This window comes from Pleurodeles waltl, chromosome 2_1 (assembly GCF_031143425.1).
Source record: "Pleurodeles waltl isolate 20211129_DDA chromosome 2_1, aPleWal1.hap1.20221129, whole genome shotgun sequence".
Taxonomy (NCBI): domain Eukaryota; kingdom Metazoa; phylum Chordata; class Amphibia; order Caudata; family Salamandridae; genus Pleurodeles; species Pleurodeles waltl.
In genome coordinates, this window is record NC_090438.1 from 129,804,544 (window position 1) to 129,824,657 (window position 20,114).

General features: G+C 41.2%; 1 protein-coding gene across 2 annotated transcripts in view; it reads left to right on the top strand.

Annotated features, from left to right (window-relative positions):
• The window catches only part of COL4A6 (collagen type IV alpha 6 chain), an 823,409-nt gene that overhangs the window by 177,402 nt on the left and 625,893 nt on the right, over positions 1 to 20,114 (top strand). For both annotated transcript variants that reach the window (XM_069211616.1, XM_069211626.1), the window contains exon 4: positions 6,094 to 6,177. In XM_069211616.1, the coding sequence (XP_069067717.1) occupies positions 6,094 to 6,177 (84 nt within the window). The remainder of the gene's footprint in view (positions 1 to 6,093; positions 6,178 to 20,114) is intronic.

Here is a 20,114-nt window from a genome sequence, read left to right on the forward strand (position 1 = left end):
TCTGATTTCCCTAGGCACATTAGCAATGATGTGCAATTTTTGGACCTTTTCTTGACACAATACTGCAATCAGTTAATGGTCTATATTAATAGTCAGAGGTTTCAGGAAAGATCGCCGTTTATGATTATGCTTCCAGAGAGGAGGTATCTACACCAGGAGTATTTGACAATCTCTGAAGATAGTAAAAATGGTGAATGAGGAGAAAAGTGAAAAAAAAAACACTGACAAATGTGTTGTGACACCAGGGTAGAAGAAACAAGAGATTCTGCCTAAGAAGAAGTCAGATACTCTACATTGTTACAGATGCAGAAGTAATGTCTATGGAACAGATGTGGTACACAACAGAAAGGGAATGCATTCCAGATGGGCATATAGATCTTAACGCAATGCAAGGACTATTCAAAAGAAATTTAGAAAGACTGGTATGCCTCAAGTGTGTATAGTTATAGTATAGGTAAGAGTCATTTGCTTGAAGAGCAGAAGAGTTCACAAAATGTGGTTTTGGGGATGAAGTATGACAGTGGGGCTGAAGTAGAATTGTGATGAAGTATGGCCAGACTGGGGAATTAAAGGTGGCCCTGGCAAAATGGCCTAGGTAGCCCCATTCCTTTCCTTGCTTTGTCTCTCTCTTTACATCCAGCCATTCTCTCTCTCTCTCTGTCTTTTTTCCCTGAGGCCCCCAGGGCTACTGTAATTAATCTTGGTGATCTGATGAAATTGATACGGGCATCAGCTTCTGCCCTAGGCTCTCCAAACCGGCCTCTAATGGTTCTATAACACAACAGAAATACCCTGTGGAATAAAATGTCAACATGACCCTGAGCACAATCAACTGTGTGATCCACAGTGCAGTGGCCAAGTAGAATGACTTAACAGGATCAGGAAGGAAGGGATACAATTAGCTATGGCTGGAAGTAAGCAGACTTGTGTTTTATGACTTATAATACAGTCTGTCATTCTGTGACCTGTATTAGTCTGTTTCAGATGGTGAAAGGAAGGGTACTTGTTTCTGCAGTGTGTCCATGGTAATTGAAGAACCAATTGAAGGAGAAAAGGGGTAAAACGATAATAACTGTAGTGTATTGTGTTACCTAAATAAAATGATGAAGACGGTGTAACAGTTGAAAGACAGTATGGTGAGAGGCGCAGAGCTTAGGTTTTGTACATGAGGGCACGTAAAAATTCAGAAAACTACTAAAGCCAGTCAGAGTAAATGACAATAGTAAGGTGAACCAAGAAGGGCTGTTGTGGACTATGGAGCATGTGGCAAGGTGCAAGTAGACCATAATTTAATATTGTGATGTTCTTTCCTGTGAAATGGATTAGTGTTGCTAGATGGCCAGGCAGGATGTGTCAGACAATGACAAGATGTCATTTAAGTTAGTTGCAGATATGAAAGTGAGTGATGTGATGGGAGTACTTGTCGAAATGACAGGAAGAATCAAAGAGAGACCAAGGATGTTCAAAAATTCATGAAGGTGTAGTGTCATCCTTATATCTTTATAGTCTTTGTACAAATGTGTGATGTTATAAACAGGAAAAGTGTGCAGTGGATTGTGTGTATTTGTCTCATGCACTATTCAGTCTCTCCTATGGAGCGTGTCTTGTACTGGGGCTGTGTCATATGGAGTATTGTGGCCTTTGGAGTCGGGGATAGATTTGTATAAGTCATGTTTTCAGAGGATGACTAAACGTACCTTGTTATGGAATTTTCCTCTGTATCTTCACCTTGATAGTGTAGTTTTTCCCTTTAGGTCTGCATAGCAGAAGTCTTTGTTTTAACTTAGATGCCCTTGTAGCACAAATAAAGGCACTTAAGTAACTCCGGTGTCAGGTTGAAACATTCACATAACCCCCCTATATATTGATTTCTGGATCGTATCATTAGATGCAGTCATAACGTGGGTATGTGCATGTCTCTCCTGCTGCCTGGCACCGATCACAGGATGATAGCCACTTTGTTCCCTTCATGTCTGTATCTAGTGTTGTGGTCAGGAACATATCTCAGAACCAGAATTAGAGAAGGAATGAGCCTCCAGATAGCATTCAAGGACACGTGTTTCATCTTGTTAAACTCTTAACACAGTGCAGGTTCCTTTCGAGGTGAATGTGACACAGACACATCAGTATGTGCCGGAGAATTCATTGTAGAATGACATATTGGCGTTACTGCCCTCGGGGTTTCTGAAAAAGGAGCTGCTTGAAGAAGAAAAAGGATCCTTACAATATCCTAGCAAGTTTCAGGTTTTTTAAAACGTTGTTGACAGAGTACAGTGAGTGAGTGAGTAAAACACTACACTGTACCACAGTAGTCTATCTCTAGGTCTGGAGAAAAGCTCAAGGAAAGAGCCATGGGTGCGGATTAAACCAGGTAAAGTTTCAAACCTGAACGATTTGGCTCAGTGAAGAGTCGGAGAGTTTGTGGCACCTACCCCGAAACGCCTCCCTTGTTATTACATCATAAGGAGCCAAGGACTGTGGATTGATGAAGGCAGAGAAGCAGCTTTTAATGAGACGCCATTGTAGGGCATGTGGGGCTCCTGAAATATGGACCCATCACCTTCATCCAGTGATCAAGGGACTTCAGCCAGGCACTTTGGGTCAGCGTAAAAGGGGCATCAGTTCAGTGCTACCTGATTTATGAAATCAGGTATTAAGATGGTAGTAATAGATGTGTAACTAAAAGGCAGTTTGCTGAAGAGTATATAGAGTTAAAGCTATCTGGTGGCAATATTTGGACTAAAATGCCATACATCTGTCTTGAATGATGCCTGCTAATATTGTTGACCATAGCAAGAGTGCACAGAAAGGGTCTGGGCTCGGGATCAAGCCAACGTCACCAGGGATGGTTATTATTTTAGGACAAAAAAGTATCCTATTTTTTGTGCCATTCTGTTGTTGGTGAAAGAAGGGAGAAGTATTAGCCACTTGTAAATATAAGTAGGCACATGAATGACACCTCACCAGGAGGCTCCGAGTCAAGGGTAAGCGGACAGGAGACCACATAGGGACAGTATTCTACAAGGTAGGGAGTGGCTGACCCTCAAAGGGATACTCTTGCAAAAACAAAGACTACTGAGTCTGCATGTTTGAAGTCTCAGTTGGTTATTCTCTGTGATGCGGCCTGTAATAGACATTTATGCCTTCAACGTGGTCTCTGCTTACTTTGACTCTTGATATGAACAGTGTAGGCTTACTGCTGATTTGGGATGTAAAACGTCGGTGAGCATAAAGTGACGTCTTTTGTCACCTTTTGGACCTATGTGAGGCTGAGAGTCTAAATAGGACTATAAATAGGTAAAATTGGCAATGGGGCCTTGTGAGACTACTCCTCTGTGTGGAGAAGTGTGGATGTGTGTTGAAGGCGGAGGGCGTTGTTGTGAAAGGCTTCTATGCGGCACTGCAACATTTTGGACCATTTGTGTTTATATTTCACTGGGAAAATTAGGCCTACCCACTCATCTCCCCTCAAATATAGTCAAAAGAAAGCACCAAATCACACAATTACAATGGCAGGTCTTGTGATCCATGCCTTATTCACTCCAGTTATTTGTGCAATAGAATCCTGTGTTAGATTCCTGCATTGCAGTTATTTGGATCTGCATGGGGGTGGTGGCGGATGAGCCTGCAAGCCAGACAGTGCTTCTTGTCCAGCAAGTGGAGGGGACTAGGAGTTCAGCACCTCGTTTCTTATGACAAAGCAGCACCACCGCAATATGTAGGGAAGTGGCCAAGAGAAAGCCCTAAGAGAAAGAGGTGCTTGGTTCATCATGCATTGAAAGGCTGCTCTATCTGGGAGCTCCCATGGATCAAGTAAGGATAGGACAGCAACGGTACAAAAATCTACGATCCTGAAGACGACCTTACAGGTCCGGGATATGGTAAAAGACAAACTGAGCCGCTCAAGCTAGCTGTTCACCTGTACTCCACTCTATGGGACTACCAAATATATAACAGCAGTGTAATTGAAGCCATTCAGACACTGGAGGACCAAACTATGCCTTACGCTAGGTGACCTACTCAAGAAGGGCACAATCAAATCCTTTGAACAAATAAAACTATATTTTGGCATGGGGGAAGTTGGAAGCGATATCCTTATCTGCAGATGAAACATTGAGTTATGCAGTCAAGCCAGGGGCATCACAGACATTGGCACATTTTCGGAAACTTAGAGGTAGCAGATACAAATATTGGCTTGACTGTGACTATCTATTGCATCTTATAGGAGGTTGAGGCTTTGGAGAAGCTACGATTCCACAGTGCAATGGAGGAAGAGTTGTGGAAGATGTACAGTGCCAAGGATTGGGCTGATGTTTTGCAAATGCAAGCTGAGGGGTAGGATTGTGTGGGAAAGGTAGGGTTTTGTGGAATTCTTTATAGGTGACATTACACCTGATTAGGGTGCATGTATTAGATAGAAGACAGGCTAAAACCTCTTAAAAAGACAGTGGAGAATAGGGGGTCATTTGACATATTATGTGTAATTTCCCAAAGATCAGGGCTTCCTGGATCAGGTATTGGCTAACGTAATCCCAATGACTGGGGTATGATACCTACCACAGACTCAAGCATTCTATTAGGATGGGCCCCTGGGACAAGAAGGGGATTGACCAAGGACTCTCGTACCTTAGTGGTGCTGCTTACAATAGCAGACAAACACACATATTGTTTAAGTGGTGGTTTGGCCCATCTACCAGTTTTTCCAATGTTGCTGGATTGGATGCAATGAATATGGCATATATTGGGGCTGCAAAAACTATCAAACGAGTTGAATGTGACTGAGAGGAGTTCGCCAAGATTTGGTTCTCACTGATTAAGCTTTTGCTGGTGGCAAACCTTTAGCCTTCTTTAGGGTTCTCCATATAGCACAGCGGGATGGAGCTACTTAATATATATTGGTTGGGGAGACTTGCTATGAGCCATGACATGTCTGGAAGACTAATGGTGGGCTGCATCGAATATTTAAGGCACAGTCTACTCTCCTGGTAAGAGAGCAACACTTTTAGGGTGGGTGAGGGGTGCTGGGGTGGAGGAAGTAGTTTACTTTTGTTGGTTGTCATGCTTTTCATTATCTGAAATGCCAATAAAGATGGTTTCAAATCTTAGAATTTGTTTTCCAATTCTATTTCTTGTGAGCTAGAACTTGCTTTCTTTGGCTCTATAAAACATTATTGAATTGTGCTTTGTTTTTTTAGTGAGATGAATATCAGTGCAACTAATGCCATATTCCAGTAACAAATAGAATTTCTAATATTGCTAGCCAATCCCTAACGTAGTTCCCTACAAATGGAATGGTAACACTGCTCTTCAGAAATCCTAGCACTTCTTCACCCCGTGAGGGTGCAGCAACCACGCGTCACTCTTTAGTTCTGAAGAGCCTGGTGATAAATGCCCACTCGACCAGGTAAGTCTCTGAAAGAAAGCAGGCTTAATGCTCTGCATCCCAACCTTTAGTATTCTCTGTCCTCTTACTCACAAGGACAGGCTGAAGAAACCAGGACACAGACTAGCATGAGCCCAATCCCACAGAAAATATTGGTTCTGCATTTCGCAGGCAGCTGGCTGACTATTTAACCCAACACTGGATCACAAATGAGAAAAACTACACATTACAAATCATCAACACCCTCCTAGTTACTGTGGTTTTCAGAAAATACATATTTAGTATCGAAGCTAGCTTGTCTTTTGTATACTTAATTGTTACTGTCTCTTACAACATTCAGCCCTCACTTTTTGATTCATCTAATGAGCTCAGTTTACCAGGAAAAACCCATGTCCCCAGAGTGTACTTTTGATGACAGGGAACTCAAGGTTTTGTGAGTACAGAAATCTGGAGCCCCTATACTGTGGTATTACACATGTCCTAATGGGCAGTTTAACATTGTATGAAATATAAACTGTAAAAATATCTGAGTTTAAAGCATCATTTGTAATGATAAGTCCAAAGTTGGGAGATAAACTAATGTTACATTCCATGTGTACGAGAAACCTGTCAAGATGAGAAGAAGCAGGTGCCAATTGTGCTGCAGTAATCTTGAACAATGCTGGACTCCTACATGACCTCATCCTCCTCCTCCTTTTCTTTCTTCGCAGGGAGGCAAGAAGTTCTACCAAGGGCCATGTGCGGGGCGAGATTGCAGCAAGGGCTGCAAATGCTTCCCAGAAAAAGGCGGCCGGGTAAGGGTCCTCTCCCATGTTTGTTGAGGCAAAACAGTTGCAGTTTCTGTCTTTTGCTGTGCTTTTAAAGTCAATATGTTTGGAAGGAGCTGTCCAGTTTCAACATGACATGTGGATCGTTAACAAGAATGCCCGCAGCTGCTCCACTGTTCTAGCCATGTTTTGTAGTAAATAGTCTAGAAGGTCAATGAAGATAGACAAAGATGCCAGCACCTGGAAATTCTCTTAGGCATTTATGCACGAAAGATCAGACCACGTAGTGCAATGAAATGCTTCCCCCAGATGTAGAGGGCATGCACGTGAATCTACCTGAACTGAAATAACCAAGCATCTGGTGTGCTTGAACACATGATGGGTTCCCGGAAGGCAGAGTACAGACATAAAACTCCATCAATCAGGCCTGCGAGACTCCCTTACTTAGGGCAATAGCCATGAGCCCCACAACATAACTTTTCAGACTGGCATATTATATCAAGGCACACTCTTTGGCGATGAACAAAGCATTTATAGTAAGAAGAAATACTATGGGACAAGCCAGTCACACACAATCTCATTATTTCTTTACAATTGTACATTTTTTTTACCGATTTAAATGCACAAAACCTAATATTGGAAGTCTTCAGAGAAAAGAGAATTGTTTCTTCCCTGAAAGCCCTGTAGCTTTTTTGTAAATATGAATGAGGTTGGGCAAAAAGATAGCCCTTGTTTATTGGTGGTAAATGAAGAAATGATGCTTAACACATTTGACGAGCCTCTGACTCTTGCCACGCCACCTTTGGGACCACTGCCCATCATCCTTTGAGTAATGGGGGCCAGGAACGATCAGGAATCACACACACCTTAAACAGATGTGATATCCCTTGAGATAGTAACCAGTTGATTTCACTCACCAATGGGAAATACTCTTAACCTGCAACATCTAACTCTGAACTCCGAGAAGAAGACATGTCAGGGCTTAATAAAACCAATAAGTAAATATGTAAAACATATTAAAGTTATAAGGATTGAGTATTGATCCAAGTGTATCAGAGGCCAAGACTGAAGACCTTAATCTCTGGAATTCTCCTGGTCATTTGTTTTTTTTCTCCACAATTTAGCTCTAACAAAGCAAACCATAAGATAGTTAACCGGTTTAAATGACATATTTGTGCACGTAGTTTTGTAAGCACTTTTCTAGTTTCAAACAGAGTTTAGCACCATGCAACAATTGGCAAACCATCTGACAGCGTAAGATGAATGTGAAAAATGGAGATTCAACAATTGTAAATATCGTTATTCTGGAAGTGATGAAAAAAATGAAGTTGTTTAATCAGTCAGTGCTTTTGCCTATGTCAGTTGCATGAAATTCATATTTGGTATGTGAAACAAATGTGATGCAACACCCCAGCTCTGTTTTCAGCTCGTTGGTAGTTGTAGTTGCATAGGGAATGTATATTCCTTGTTTAGTCAAGAAGAGGAAAGACCATGGAGCTGTACGCTGAAGTCGCAGCTCATTAAGTTACGTGACTCTCCGATTACATGCATACCCTTAAGTGATACACCCTAAAGTAAAGTCATCCACTGAAATAATTAAGGAAACCGATAAGTGTAGATTATAGTTTTATATCAAGATTCTATTGCTAGTTTATATTCGCTAAAACCAAGTGCAAGTGTACAAGTGCCTGTCCTGTGCTTTCCCTGTACAAAAGCCAAACCTAACATGTCTGAGAGAAAAAATATGTTATCAATGGCTTCCTAAAACGTACCCATTTGGCTTCACTTCATTATTCCCAAGATGATCATTCCAAATCTTTTCTCTTGAGGCTGTAAGAGGTCAGCCCTCACAGGTGGATTCCCAATATCTAATGACCACCAGAGGTCTTCTTGAAGTTGAAAGCAATTTACAGGTTGGATGGAGTATTGCTTGTTAATTTCTCTGCTACAGAGTAGCTGGCAATCACAAAACTGGTAAACACTGTTGTTTACTAAGTGCAAGAAAATGCGATTCCTTTGTAGGGTCTTGGTAACTCTTCTAGCTGCTGGACGAAGCATCTTCATAAGGCTTACAAATAGCAGCCCAGTCATTCACCTGCAGGAAAGGTTCAATCGCATGGAGTAATCTTACATAATAATTACAACCCGAGTGCTGTGTTTGTCTCATGTTCTATAGGCAGAGATATTTTTTAAGTAAAAGTAACTCCTGAGGGCAAAACAGTGGCGGAGACCTAATCTTATAAATTCCCAATTTTGAAGTATTGATTATCACCAATGCTACAAGCGAGGCATTCTTACTAGAATTCATGATCGCCAAGTTAAAACATTCAACAGAACTCCATGGCACCATTAGGCACTATGTACAAGCTGCTGGCAGTTTAGTTGCCAAATGTAGATGATTTCCACGTCTTGAGTGTTTCTAGACATGGCAAAGTTCAAACAGAGTTGTTTTTACTGTAACTGGAAAGTACTTTGCTACACAACTTTCACATAAATGCATGCATATTTACATAAGTGTGATGTATTTTTGAAATATTGTTCCTAATAACTGAAATATTCAGTCAGTCCATGTATATTGTTATATGGCCATCCGTTCCACTTACATTAATAAAGTTACAAGTTTTTGCTAAATTGCATAAGTTCCAAAACAGGTGACAACCAGTCAAATCTGGAGCGTGTTACTGCAAAATTTTCCTTTTGAGATGATAGCTACTAGTTTTTCAACGGAGACTACAGAATCGGCTCATTTTAAATTGTTTTTGAGCTTCTTGCTACGTCCTGCCATTTATGGATATCTTCTAAGACAGTTGAGCTTTTCAGTTATATGTGTCATCCCAGAAATGTGTGTAGTGGTTTGTCTATATTAGTGGTTCTTAACCTTTTGACTTCGGTGGACCCCCACTTAATCATTACTGAAACTAGGAGACCCCTACTGAATCATTATTAGAATATGTTTTATTCATTTACATTGCTCCCACCAATCAATATGTGGCTACTATCTTAATTTTTGATCTCTAATTTCAAATCCCTTCACATTTACAGAACGTTTTGAAATGTGTTATCCTACATTTTGCTTCTTTTTGTGTGTACACTTTATTAATCTGTTAATTTTATTTAATTTTTTTTAACTGTTGCGGACCCCCTTAGAAGGGTTTGCTGACACTTGGGGCCCCCCAGACCACAGGTTAAGAACCACTGGCTATACTACCTATCAGAGCTGGCTTTAGCGCTGCTGGTGCCCAGTGCGATATGTTTTGGCACCCCACCCCCTCATGACCTACTCCTGGGATTCCCTCACTAACACCTGGCAAAAGTGCCCCTCATCTCTCCATAGCCTCTCTCTCACATACCTTGAATTTGTTTAAAAGTGCTGGTAGATGCTAGCTTTACTAATCCACTTATCTATCCACATGAAATACATATCTGTTCTTTTCAGCAGGCATATTACCCTCTTTGCTACCTTATGGTGACTCAAAACTGCAACTAGACAAAAGTCCAATCTCTCTCTCTCTCTCTCTCGCAGGGACACAAATCAGCAGATACATCTTTTTTTAGTTTAAGAAGCTTTGTTGAAGATATAGAACAAGTGCAAAGAATAAAAAAAGAACATTACAATGAGATATAACCAAGTGATAGTCCAATTAGATGTAAAGAAGAAATAATTACAAAGTGCATTTCAGTAATTTCAACTCAATAAAGTAAACCATATCTCAGAGTATATAAAAAAAAACAATCTTTGCATTATATAGAAAATAGCATTTTATACATTTTTAATATTTCCAAATGCGGGGGAAAGATAAAAAGGGGGGCTAAAACTTGTGTGATACAAGGAAATAGACAAGGGGAAAGTGATATTGGACAAAATATGAAGAAAAAGTGGCATGTTGAAAGAAATGTGATCAAACTGAAGAAGAGAGAAGATAAATTACTAAATAGGGACATAATAAGGGTTCATGAAGGTTTAGAAACCTCAACAGTTTTAATATTTATTCTGTTATAATTAGATAAATTGGAGGTCAGACGAATCCACAGCAGGGCCTTTTTTATGGCAATCCGCACTGTGGAAGTACGGACAGTGTCCAGTCTGTGATTATGACAAATCACGTCCCACCAAGTAAGAAAAGAAATGTCATTAGAGTTTTTCCAATTGGGAGTAATAACTTGAAAAACCACTGCCAGGAGAAGATCGACCAACAGTCCCTTAGTCTCGTCATCTGATCAGATATCTGAACAACAACTGAGAAAAACATTAAGAATGGAATAAGGAGTAGTAGTAGAAAACAGTTGTGACAATTTGTGCCAGACATGTTTCCAAAAGGAGAGAACCTTAGTACATAAGAAGAACATATGAAGAAAATCTACATGAGAGGCAAGGCAACCGCAACAATTATTGTTGGGCAATAGTTTAATTTTAAAAAGACAACAATGAGTTAAAAACAAGACTATTGAGTTCAGGTCTTCTTTAGTACATATAAGCAATTGTTTTCAACAGTCTCAGACAGGAATAAGACTAAAATGTTGGGGCCTGATTCACAAAGGTAAACTTTTGACCAAAGTCTATGTTTAGACCACAAGTCTAAACCGAGACCAAAAGTCAAACTTTATTCATAGTAAAGTTAGACTTTTGGTCTAAGTTTAGACTTTTGGTCTGAACTTAGACTTTTGCTGTAAGTTTACCTTTGTGATTCGGGCCCGGGCAGTCTTGAGAGCAAGATTTGCAGTCTCGGGGTTTATCTTGACATTTGTATTGCTGCCTGAAGGCTGGAGGCACAAGGAACACTGCGGAAGGTGCTTTTACATTGTAAGTTATTACTAAACACAGCCCCACCCCCTACTGTAATCCTACCCCTTCCAGGTCACGCCCAGTGTGGCGCACTGGCCTCACTGCCCTAAAGCCGGCCCTGCTATCTGTCCGCTGGTGAACATACGGTGCCTCCTTGAAAAAACGTCTGGCTGTAGACACGTACTCCAGTCGCTATGAGAAACGTAAAGTAATTGATGAAATGATGCAGGAATGGTCACAGAAAAGTAAATGCAGTAACTAATTGTGACTGGGTATTACTTTCCATTTTAGGAGATTACGATTAAGTAGTCTGCTATTTTAGAACGGCATACATATCCTCATGTTAGAATTTATCTAAGTTATACATGGGGTGAAGAAAGGTATCTTCTTTGAAATATGTGCCTGTGCCCAACATTCGTGTGAATGTAATGAGTAAGATTTATTGCTTTTTGATCCAATCGACAGTGATAAAGAATGTATTTTCCTTGTATAAATTACTTTGAGACTGTATATTGGTGGCTAGAGCAATTAGAAAAAGGCAACCAGAAGCTATACAGCTATTAGAAAACTTTTCAACGTATTTAACATTTTCCAAGGATCCGAATGAAGGCTAACAAACTGTTCTGCGGGGTTTTTGAGATTTATTTTGAACACAGTTTACGAAGTCAAAAAATAAGATCCAGTGTGCACATTTAAAAGTACATGAACATTAAAACCCTACTAATTAGAAATGACATTTTGCCAAAGTGTTTTTTTCCCACTTATTTCATCTCATGATTTCCCAGCTGAGTTGATTTCACGCAGTTCTACTGATGTTTTGTCATGTGGTTTTCTGTCTTGATGCCAGCTGCAGGTATAAAATACCTTGTCCAACGAACGTAGAACATCGCATCTCCGCTTGGTCAGCCAAAAAGGGTGTGGAAATACATTAAAATATTCCATCAAGGGAACGTGGCTCAAATACCATTGCATTTTTATCAGTATGCCACGGGGAGAATTTTGGAGAGAGTGTGGAAAGAACACTGCTTTGAAGAAAATACTTTTTATTAGCCTTGAAGTCTTTTTCTGGGTTTCTGGCAGAACAATGTTGTATACTCGTACTCCCTGCTCATTCCCATTAATGGCTTCCAACTCAGAAAAAAGCAAGAAATCTCCCACTTTTCCCACTTTGTACACATCGGTGCACAAGTCGTAAAAAAGGAGATGGTGTCCATTCCCCATCACCCTCTTTGTGCGAAACATGGTCTACAATACTTTCCTGTGCAAGGCTCGTGAACTTCACCTCATCGTGACTCATATGATGGCTTCTGACATCTGAGGTTAGTCGTTATACCTTGTGCATCAGTCTGTCCCCTCCCTACTATAAAGAAGCTCATGTGGTATTGTCCCTTAACAGAGGTGAGGGACTGCAGAGGAGTTGATGAAGGGACGCCCTCAACCCTCGAATGAGCTCCCCGTGCTATATTACGCATTTCCAGCCTCTTCTCAAGCGTCAGAACACTATTCCACGTATTTTAAACTTTATCAAACCGTCTCTGTAACTTATCTCATGATGCTTTCTAGTGTTCCTGTCTTGTCAGAAAATCCACCAAACAGTGTTCTCCTTGAACAACTTTCACCGAGGGCATTCCATACTGCTTTCAACGCTGATACAACAACCCCTGTGTTGGCATTTTGTTTAGCTAGATCACTGTGCAAGGAGGTGATGGAGGGTTGCATGCAAAACCCACTTAACTTAACGTCGCGAAATGCTCCCCTCCACCGTCTCCGTGCTGCAGGCACAGGCTCCCAGCCTGCCCTGTGGCCCATCCTGAAGCTGCTCAAAGCAGCATCAGGATTGACTGGGAGCGCCCAGCCAGGGTGCTCCCTAGCAGACTGGGAGCCTACTGCGCATGTGTGTTTGGCCGGCCCAAGAAGGCCGGCCAAACACACATGCGCTCTGAGGGGGAGTGCTTGTCACCCCGGTGGCCCCACCCCTTTACCAAACAACGATAATAAACACAGTTTATTATCGTTGTTTGGTAAAAGGTTTGCAGCTTCCGCTGCTGTCAGGGTGCAGGGGGATACTCCTCCACCCTAATGGAGGAGCCCCCCCTTTTTGTATGTCAGAATATCGAGCACAGAACTATTGTGCTGTAAAAATATCGCAGTTGCATTACCAACTACCAAAATACAAAATATCATGGGATAAGTACATATTGGTAAGTATTATAGCTATCTATTTATACATATATATATATATATATATATATATATATATGTACATCCAGTCCTCTAATCTATCCAAACGAAGAGTTAATAGCATAATAGCACCCAAAGATCAAACTCGCTAGTCTCTTGTATTTATTCATGGGTGACAATAAAAGTTAAAAGATAAAAAAAGATGAAAACTTCGGATCGGTTGGCGAATCTTCACGCAATTTTCAAAACTAGTGTGCCAATCAATTCAGCTGCCGTCTGTAAAGTTTCGAGGTGATTCGTCAAGCGAGGGCAAGAAAAATTAGGGTTCCCATGCAGCTTCCCAAAGGGATTTTAGACACGACTACAACTCGAAATGCTGAACGGAATAACACCAAAATTTGGCAGAAACTTAGATCATGGTCCAGAAAGATCTTCTTTTGTAATTTGGTGTAAATCCTTTCAGTCGTTTTTAAGTAACTGAACAACAAAAGATTTTTGTATATCTAGGGACATGCATGGCCCACAGAGCCAGCAGCTCTCGAGCTGAGATCTAATTGGCTGGCACCACTTCAGCCAGGAAGTGGTGGCAGCCATCTTAGGACTCGTACCTCGGGCCAAGTCCCAAGAAAAATGTAAAAAATAAAAATAAAACACAATGGGGCAGGGTAGGAATACAATGGATTCCCACACTTGTGCCTTTAGAGTCCCTGGGGTGGGTACTTTCTAGTATTATGGGGGGGGGCATGCCCCCCATAAAAATAACCTACACTTGAATAATATAATTGGTGCTCCTGTAAAGGGCTTTGATGCTTGGTGGTCGAGTTCGCAATATATAAACTGCAAAATAACGACTCTGATTTTAAGCCTTGAGTCGTCCAGCACCAAGAATTCACATAGATGCCGAGCTTGAAGTCGCTTTAAAATGTATACCCAGTCATCCTTTGTGGCACGGAAAGGTGCTTTCAGTTGGGTATGGTGTGGTGTCTGTCAGGTCGGATTTCACCAGGAATTTTTACACACAATCAAAAAATCGTCCACACTCTCTCCCTCTATTTGCTTGGAAAGATTTAAGAACTGTTGGTCATTTCACAGAGTAATGTGCTTTATTCCACTTACTACACCTACAAATCTGCATTCCTCTATATTTTCGCTGCCTCTTAAACCCCTCTCCTGCACCCTGTTTACCCTATAATAGTATATTTCACCCACTGAAAGTGTAGGATGAAGTGTGTTTACTCAGATTGAAGCTTGTCACTTTGATTAAACGTCACCCCTCCAGTTCCAATTTCTTCTTAGTAACAGCAGCAAGGAGATGTCAGCCATCATGACTCAGTTTTGCCCCATGTAAAGCTCCACGTCTGTTGTAAATTCTTTAGCAAACGCTTTTCAGGAGAAGAACCATCTTCATAAAATATAATCTCCCAGCTACTGACAACTGCAGCCTAATCCACTTTTCTACTTGTGCAACCACATTTATCACACTTTTGCCCTAGTTCTTCCTAGGTGCATCTTAAGGATTTTGGGGCCCTCGTCCAAATGTATTTTGGGGACCCCTTGCCAGGTCACTGACAAAGCACAGGGACGCCTGTCCAAATTCTTAATGTGTTTACATCTAATATTCAGGGATAGTGACGTGTGTTTTCAATAGTTGTAACACAGCAGCAGCTCACTAATATTACTGCAAATAACCTCTGTGTCACTCTCTTATTTCGCATATGTGAGGTCCTGTTTTGGTCTTAAAGAACCTTTTTTTATGGATTCTGCAAGAAACAAACACAGCATTTATCTGAAAATATAAGTAACAGTCCTTCACACATCACCCACATAAAAAATAAATGACAAGAAAATGGTACTAAAAACAATCCAAGAAATGTTGCAGGTCATCGGGGCAAGACTCTGCAGTAAATGGAAGTGATTTAATTATATGCTGGGCCACTGGATTTATGTAGCAGAGATGACCAAATTATGCGGCAGGGTTGACCAATTTATGTGGCAAGAAAATTCCAGTTATACATTTACAACCCCAATAGCTTTAACCAAGCAAATGCAAGAGCTATTGCATTGCAAATGCTTGTTGAAATGTTGCTGGAGGGCTGGTGCACTCCCTGGATTAAAACATGTTTACTAGTGCCCCTGCTTCTTCTAGGGGCACCACATACATTAAAATATTGTAAATTAAAATGTCCTCAGGAGCAGGAACTTATTTATTATTCTTTTTTTTTTTATATATATTTGAGGTGTCTTGGTGCACACCCATTTTGTTGGGGGCCGCAACAGAAGTCTCAGGATCCGCGAAGCCTCCCCGGATCCCTCACGAAGACCCATCCTGGGTGCTGACAGGAGCCGGCAATTCTTATTTTTATTGTTTTATTTGGGATGGGTGCCTGTGGCACTATCTCTGAGCCTTGTCAGGCCCCAGGGACCCCATCCCTTGGGGCTGTTTTCCTTTATTTTTCCTTTATTAAGGGGTGGGTGCGTGCACCTCTGCTTCCGGAGCCTTTGCTGGCCTGGGGGACCCCATCTTCTGGGGCTATTTGCTTTAATTATGGGGAGAGTGTTTACCCAAGCCTTTAGAGCCTTGTCCCGTGGCCTATTTTGTGTAAAGGGGCGGGGCACACAGCCACCCTCCAGGAGTCAACAATGGCCCCAGGGACCACATCCCCAGTGCCTTAGGTTAGTGCCCCAGTGCCAACCATGGGCACCCACAAAACGTATGTTGTGGGCCACGGGGTAGCCCAAGGGGCCCTGCTGCCACGTCTGCTCCCTGCATGCAACCATCCCGGATGCAGTGGGATCTGGCATTGTTCCCATCAAGTGGGAGCATGTATTTTTCACTGCTCCCACCAGGTCTCCCTCCCCAAGTTAACTACTTAAAATTGTCCCCAGAACCTAGGACCCCGGGGCCAAGTTTAACCAAGCACAAAAGACCAAGCTGAAAGTGGAGAGCCATGATGTTGGGTCAGGGAGAAAATACACCCTGATGTCAGTGAAGTAGCAGTGGTGTTGTTTCGTGGCTGCACTTTCCCCAGGCTTTCTCCTCCACCCGCCCCCAGTCCCACAGAATCTGCTAAGAAAGTTAGAACAGCTCCGGTTCCACTATTTCTTCAACGTGAGCAGATCCACCTGCCTGTACTGTGGGGTCATGATCACCTCTGTGCCACCCGAGAACATATGTACAGGGTTCAGAGATCTTTTATTCATAGTGACTGAGATCTTTTATTCATAGTCACACAGTACAGGTCCCAAGCCCTAGAAGACTTGTCACTCTTATTCAAGGAAGCCTAGTTCTACAGCATTTGAGAATACAAAAATCTGCCCTGCAGAGAACAATAGCTGTGTCAGGGCTACATTCTGCACACTACAGCACAATACTGCTCCCCAAAAGCGCAATATGGGTAGATAATTGGGTGCTCGGAGTAGTGGCAACCTTAGTCTGGCAAAATGGCAGACCCTGGTTGAGTTTTTTGGATGTGTAGTTTGCGATACATGACATGTGTACAGTAGGCAATTTCCCCAGAATGGTAATGTTTGCATGATTCCTGCACAGGCAGTCTACAGTGAGATAGCAACACATGACCTAATGTCTGGCATATGCTGAAGCAGAGCGTTCAAGCCTTTTGTGAGAGGAGCTGACTTTCTTACTTCCTGATTGGGGGTATCACCTGGAAGTACCCAAGCAGGCTGACGTTAACATTACCATCAAGTTGCATATGCTTCTTGCTTCCACTGATGTTTCATGCTTCAGCCCATCAAACCCAGTATATATTTGTTTGCTAGCCTCTTTGTAAGGTGTTGGTTACATGTGTTTTACAGTGTGTAAGATTGTTAAAATTATGTTGCCATTGGGAAGAACGATTTAGAGTTGGATATGTGTGCAAGCATCTGTTTGGAGGAGAAAATATCTTGGGGGTTCCCTCTCAAAAGTACTTCCATTGAAGATAGCTTGGAATGGTGCTTGCTCACTTTCTGATTTTATGTCATATTTGCAGATACTAAGGTAAAACATGCCTTCCTTATTGACTAAGGGTCTGGCTCATAAACTGCACTTTGTAGTAAGTATTGTAGTAATAGAGTAGTGCCACAAAACATATAACAAATTGTTATTCTTAAAATGCATTTTTGTAGTAACTTGCACATTTGAGTAAGTTTACTGCTTTTTGGTATTCACAAACTGCACTTTTGTAGTTAAGTAAGTTACACTTTTGTAGCATGCCCTATCTCCGTGGTCTTCAAACTTTCTAGTGCCGAACACCTCCAACCCCAGTGGAAAACAATTATTGCCCCCCCTCCAAGTTTTTCACATTTATTCTATTACATTGCCAATGTTTAAATATGTCTAGACTTATTTAAACATTGCAGTTAAGTTATGTTACTGTTTTAAAAATGCAATCAAATACACAATTCTAAACATACTATTCGAATCAGGCAGGCCTTACAAGTGTGTAAAAGTTTCCACTGTATTATTATTAGAAGTCGGGAGTTTGAAGAGTATTTAAGAGTCCCCTCACTTTCAACACATACCCCTATATTGGATATAAACGACACAATGATGGCCCATTACAGAGTGGTTTACTGCTGCTCATTTTTTCAGCTTAAAACAAAAGCCCTGTTATCAGCATAATGCTTCTTTTGGCCAGAGCCTGGTACCACCCCTTGGGTCACTTGAGGCCCCCCTGAGGCTCTCCCCCCCAGTTTGAAGACCCCTGCCCTGTCTCCATTACCTATGGGAGAATGTTGCAGTACCAGTGGCTCACCATGCGTAGTGCTGGACTTACTTAAAGGTGTTATGTTTCTACAGAAGTGCAGTTAGTGAATACGGAAAAATAGTAAACGTACTCAAAAGTGTACATTACCAGGCCCTCAATGATTACTTTTCATTGGACATACTTGATAATGAAATGTAGTCATAGGGGTCCCCCTAAGCTCTGCTTGCCTCTCTACCTGCCTCCTTTAAAACTGTAACTTCTAGTCTCCATCGGAAATTTAATGTAACAGATCAACAATCTCACTAATAAAATAAAAAGGTTCGATTTTATCAAAGTCCTCTCTGCTCCCTTTTCAAGGTTTATTTTTGCTTTGTGGAGCTCTAATGGCTCATTTCCATTGACGATCACGTATGACCGAGTTCAATGAACATTTGTCTGGTTAAAGGACTGGTGTGGACCCGGAAGTAAGAAATATTTGCTCCATTAGGTAGAGGCACTTGCAGGCAAAGCGTCTTATCTGCCTCTGTAATCAAAAGGCATCCAACAAAAGAATTCCCATTTCCCCAGGTTAATCATTGTAGAGGACCTGGACATCATAGGACATTCTCTGTGTGAACAATACAGAAAGAAAACAAAATGAAAGTTTGAAAAACTAAGCAATTATAAACAAAAATATAGAATGTCAGTATTTATTTTAAAAAATGGCAAGTCTGAAGGAGGGAAACAAGACATGCTTTTATTTTTCAACTTGAGATTGCGCTTCTAGTGTTATGTGATGTGTATAAGTATATACTGACACAAAATGAGTTTTATATACGAGGGTTTATAACTTCTTTACATTCTTTCCTGTTCCCACTAATTATAGTGGCATTCTTCAGTGTTAAAAACCATTCTGCTTAATTGTTGAGGGTGCTGTCCCAGTCTGGTAATTTCTTACACTGGTAGTTCTATAGTTTTCTTCAATTCAGGCACCCAAAATAAACTTGTGGAATTTAACAATTTCTTTGATCCTCTTCCAGACAACATCTAACTTGTTGATGAAAATTAACTGGGAACCGCAGCTGGAGTCTTCTCCTGCAACCCTCCTAACTAATCCTCTTTTGCAGTGGTTCTTTTACACAAAAATAAAGAGTCAAGCATCAAACAAATACGCACAATTTTATTTAATTCACAAATATTTAAAAACATTATAATAATTTTAATGCAAAAGTTGGATGGATCAGTCTGAGGATACCAACTTAATTTTTAGTTTCCATTTTAAAAGGATGGGATGCCCTGTGGAAATTCACACACTTTCTATCTTGCTAAGCAGGCCATGAAGCTCGTTTTTTTCATTTTTTTAGTTTTCAAACTGTATGACCATGAACACATGCCCAGCTCCCTTGCTGCGCCTCTGGACTAGCAGCACATGTGATTCACTACGCGGGAAAGTCATGCAGCATCTAATAATTGATCACGCGTAGACGTCTCTTTCCAGATTGAAGCTCGAGTTAATGACAGGGAGATGTCATGGCATCTGTTCAGGAGAATGTGTGATCTGCATATGTCTGCTTGTTAGTAAACTTGTCTGAATCCGTCAGTTGAGTAGCAGCCTGAATCAAAATATACTGCAGTTCTCCCCTTTCAGTGGAAAGGTCTCACACCAGGGAAGTGTATGGTAAGTCTAGAAGGGCCTGATGCATACCAAATTTCTACAGTGATCACTAATTTTGTGAGTTAACTTTATGAATGTGTATAGATACATCCCTATCCTCAAACTGTGGGTGGCCTTGATCTGTCCCTTCTAGGTCTACATAAACACTCCGGCCCTACACAGCTCAGAAGTAGTGATTTGTATTACCCCTTGGTTGTTAACAGTACCTACCTCTTAAGCTCTGTAGGAATGATTTGGGCCACTGTGGAGCCATCAGTTTTACAACTATGAATGCTGTGAAACTAGACATAGACAGATAGCTATTTATTTGTGTATATGTAATTCATGTTGCAGTACAAGCCTTGTCTGCAAGCGGGGGCTTCAGGGAGCTTTACGGAGAAATGCAGACATGTCTTAATCAGAGTACTAAGACTGACAGAGAGGTAAACGTATCAGGAACAGGAGTATCATCTTATCATTAAATGTGAAGGACATGTAAGAAATGGTAGAGTATTAATAACACTTGTTGCAAGGCCATGCGGGTGGGGTGTGGTATGTGAGAAGTAGAGCATTCTGGAGAGTGGTTAGATTTATTAGGAATATGAGATTTGTTTTGAAAATTGTCTTTGAAGAGGCGAAACAGTAAACAAACGTAATGTAA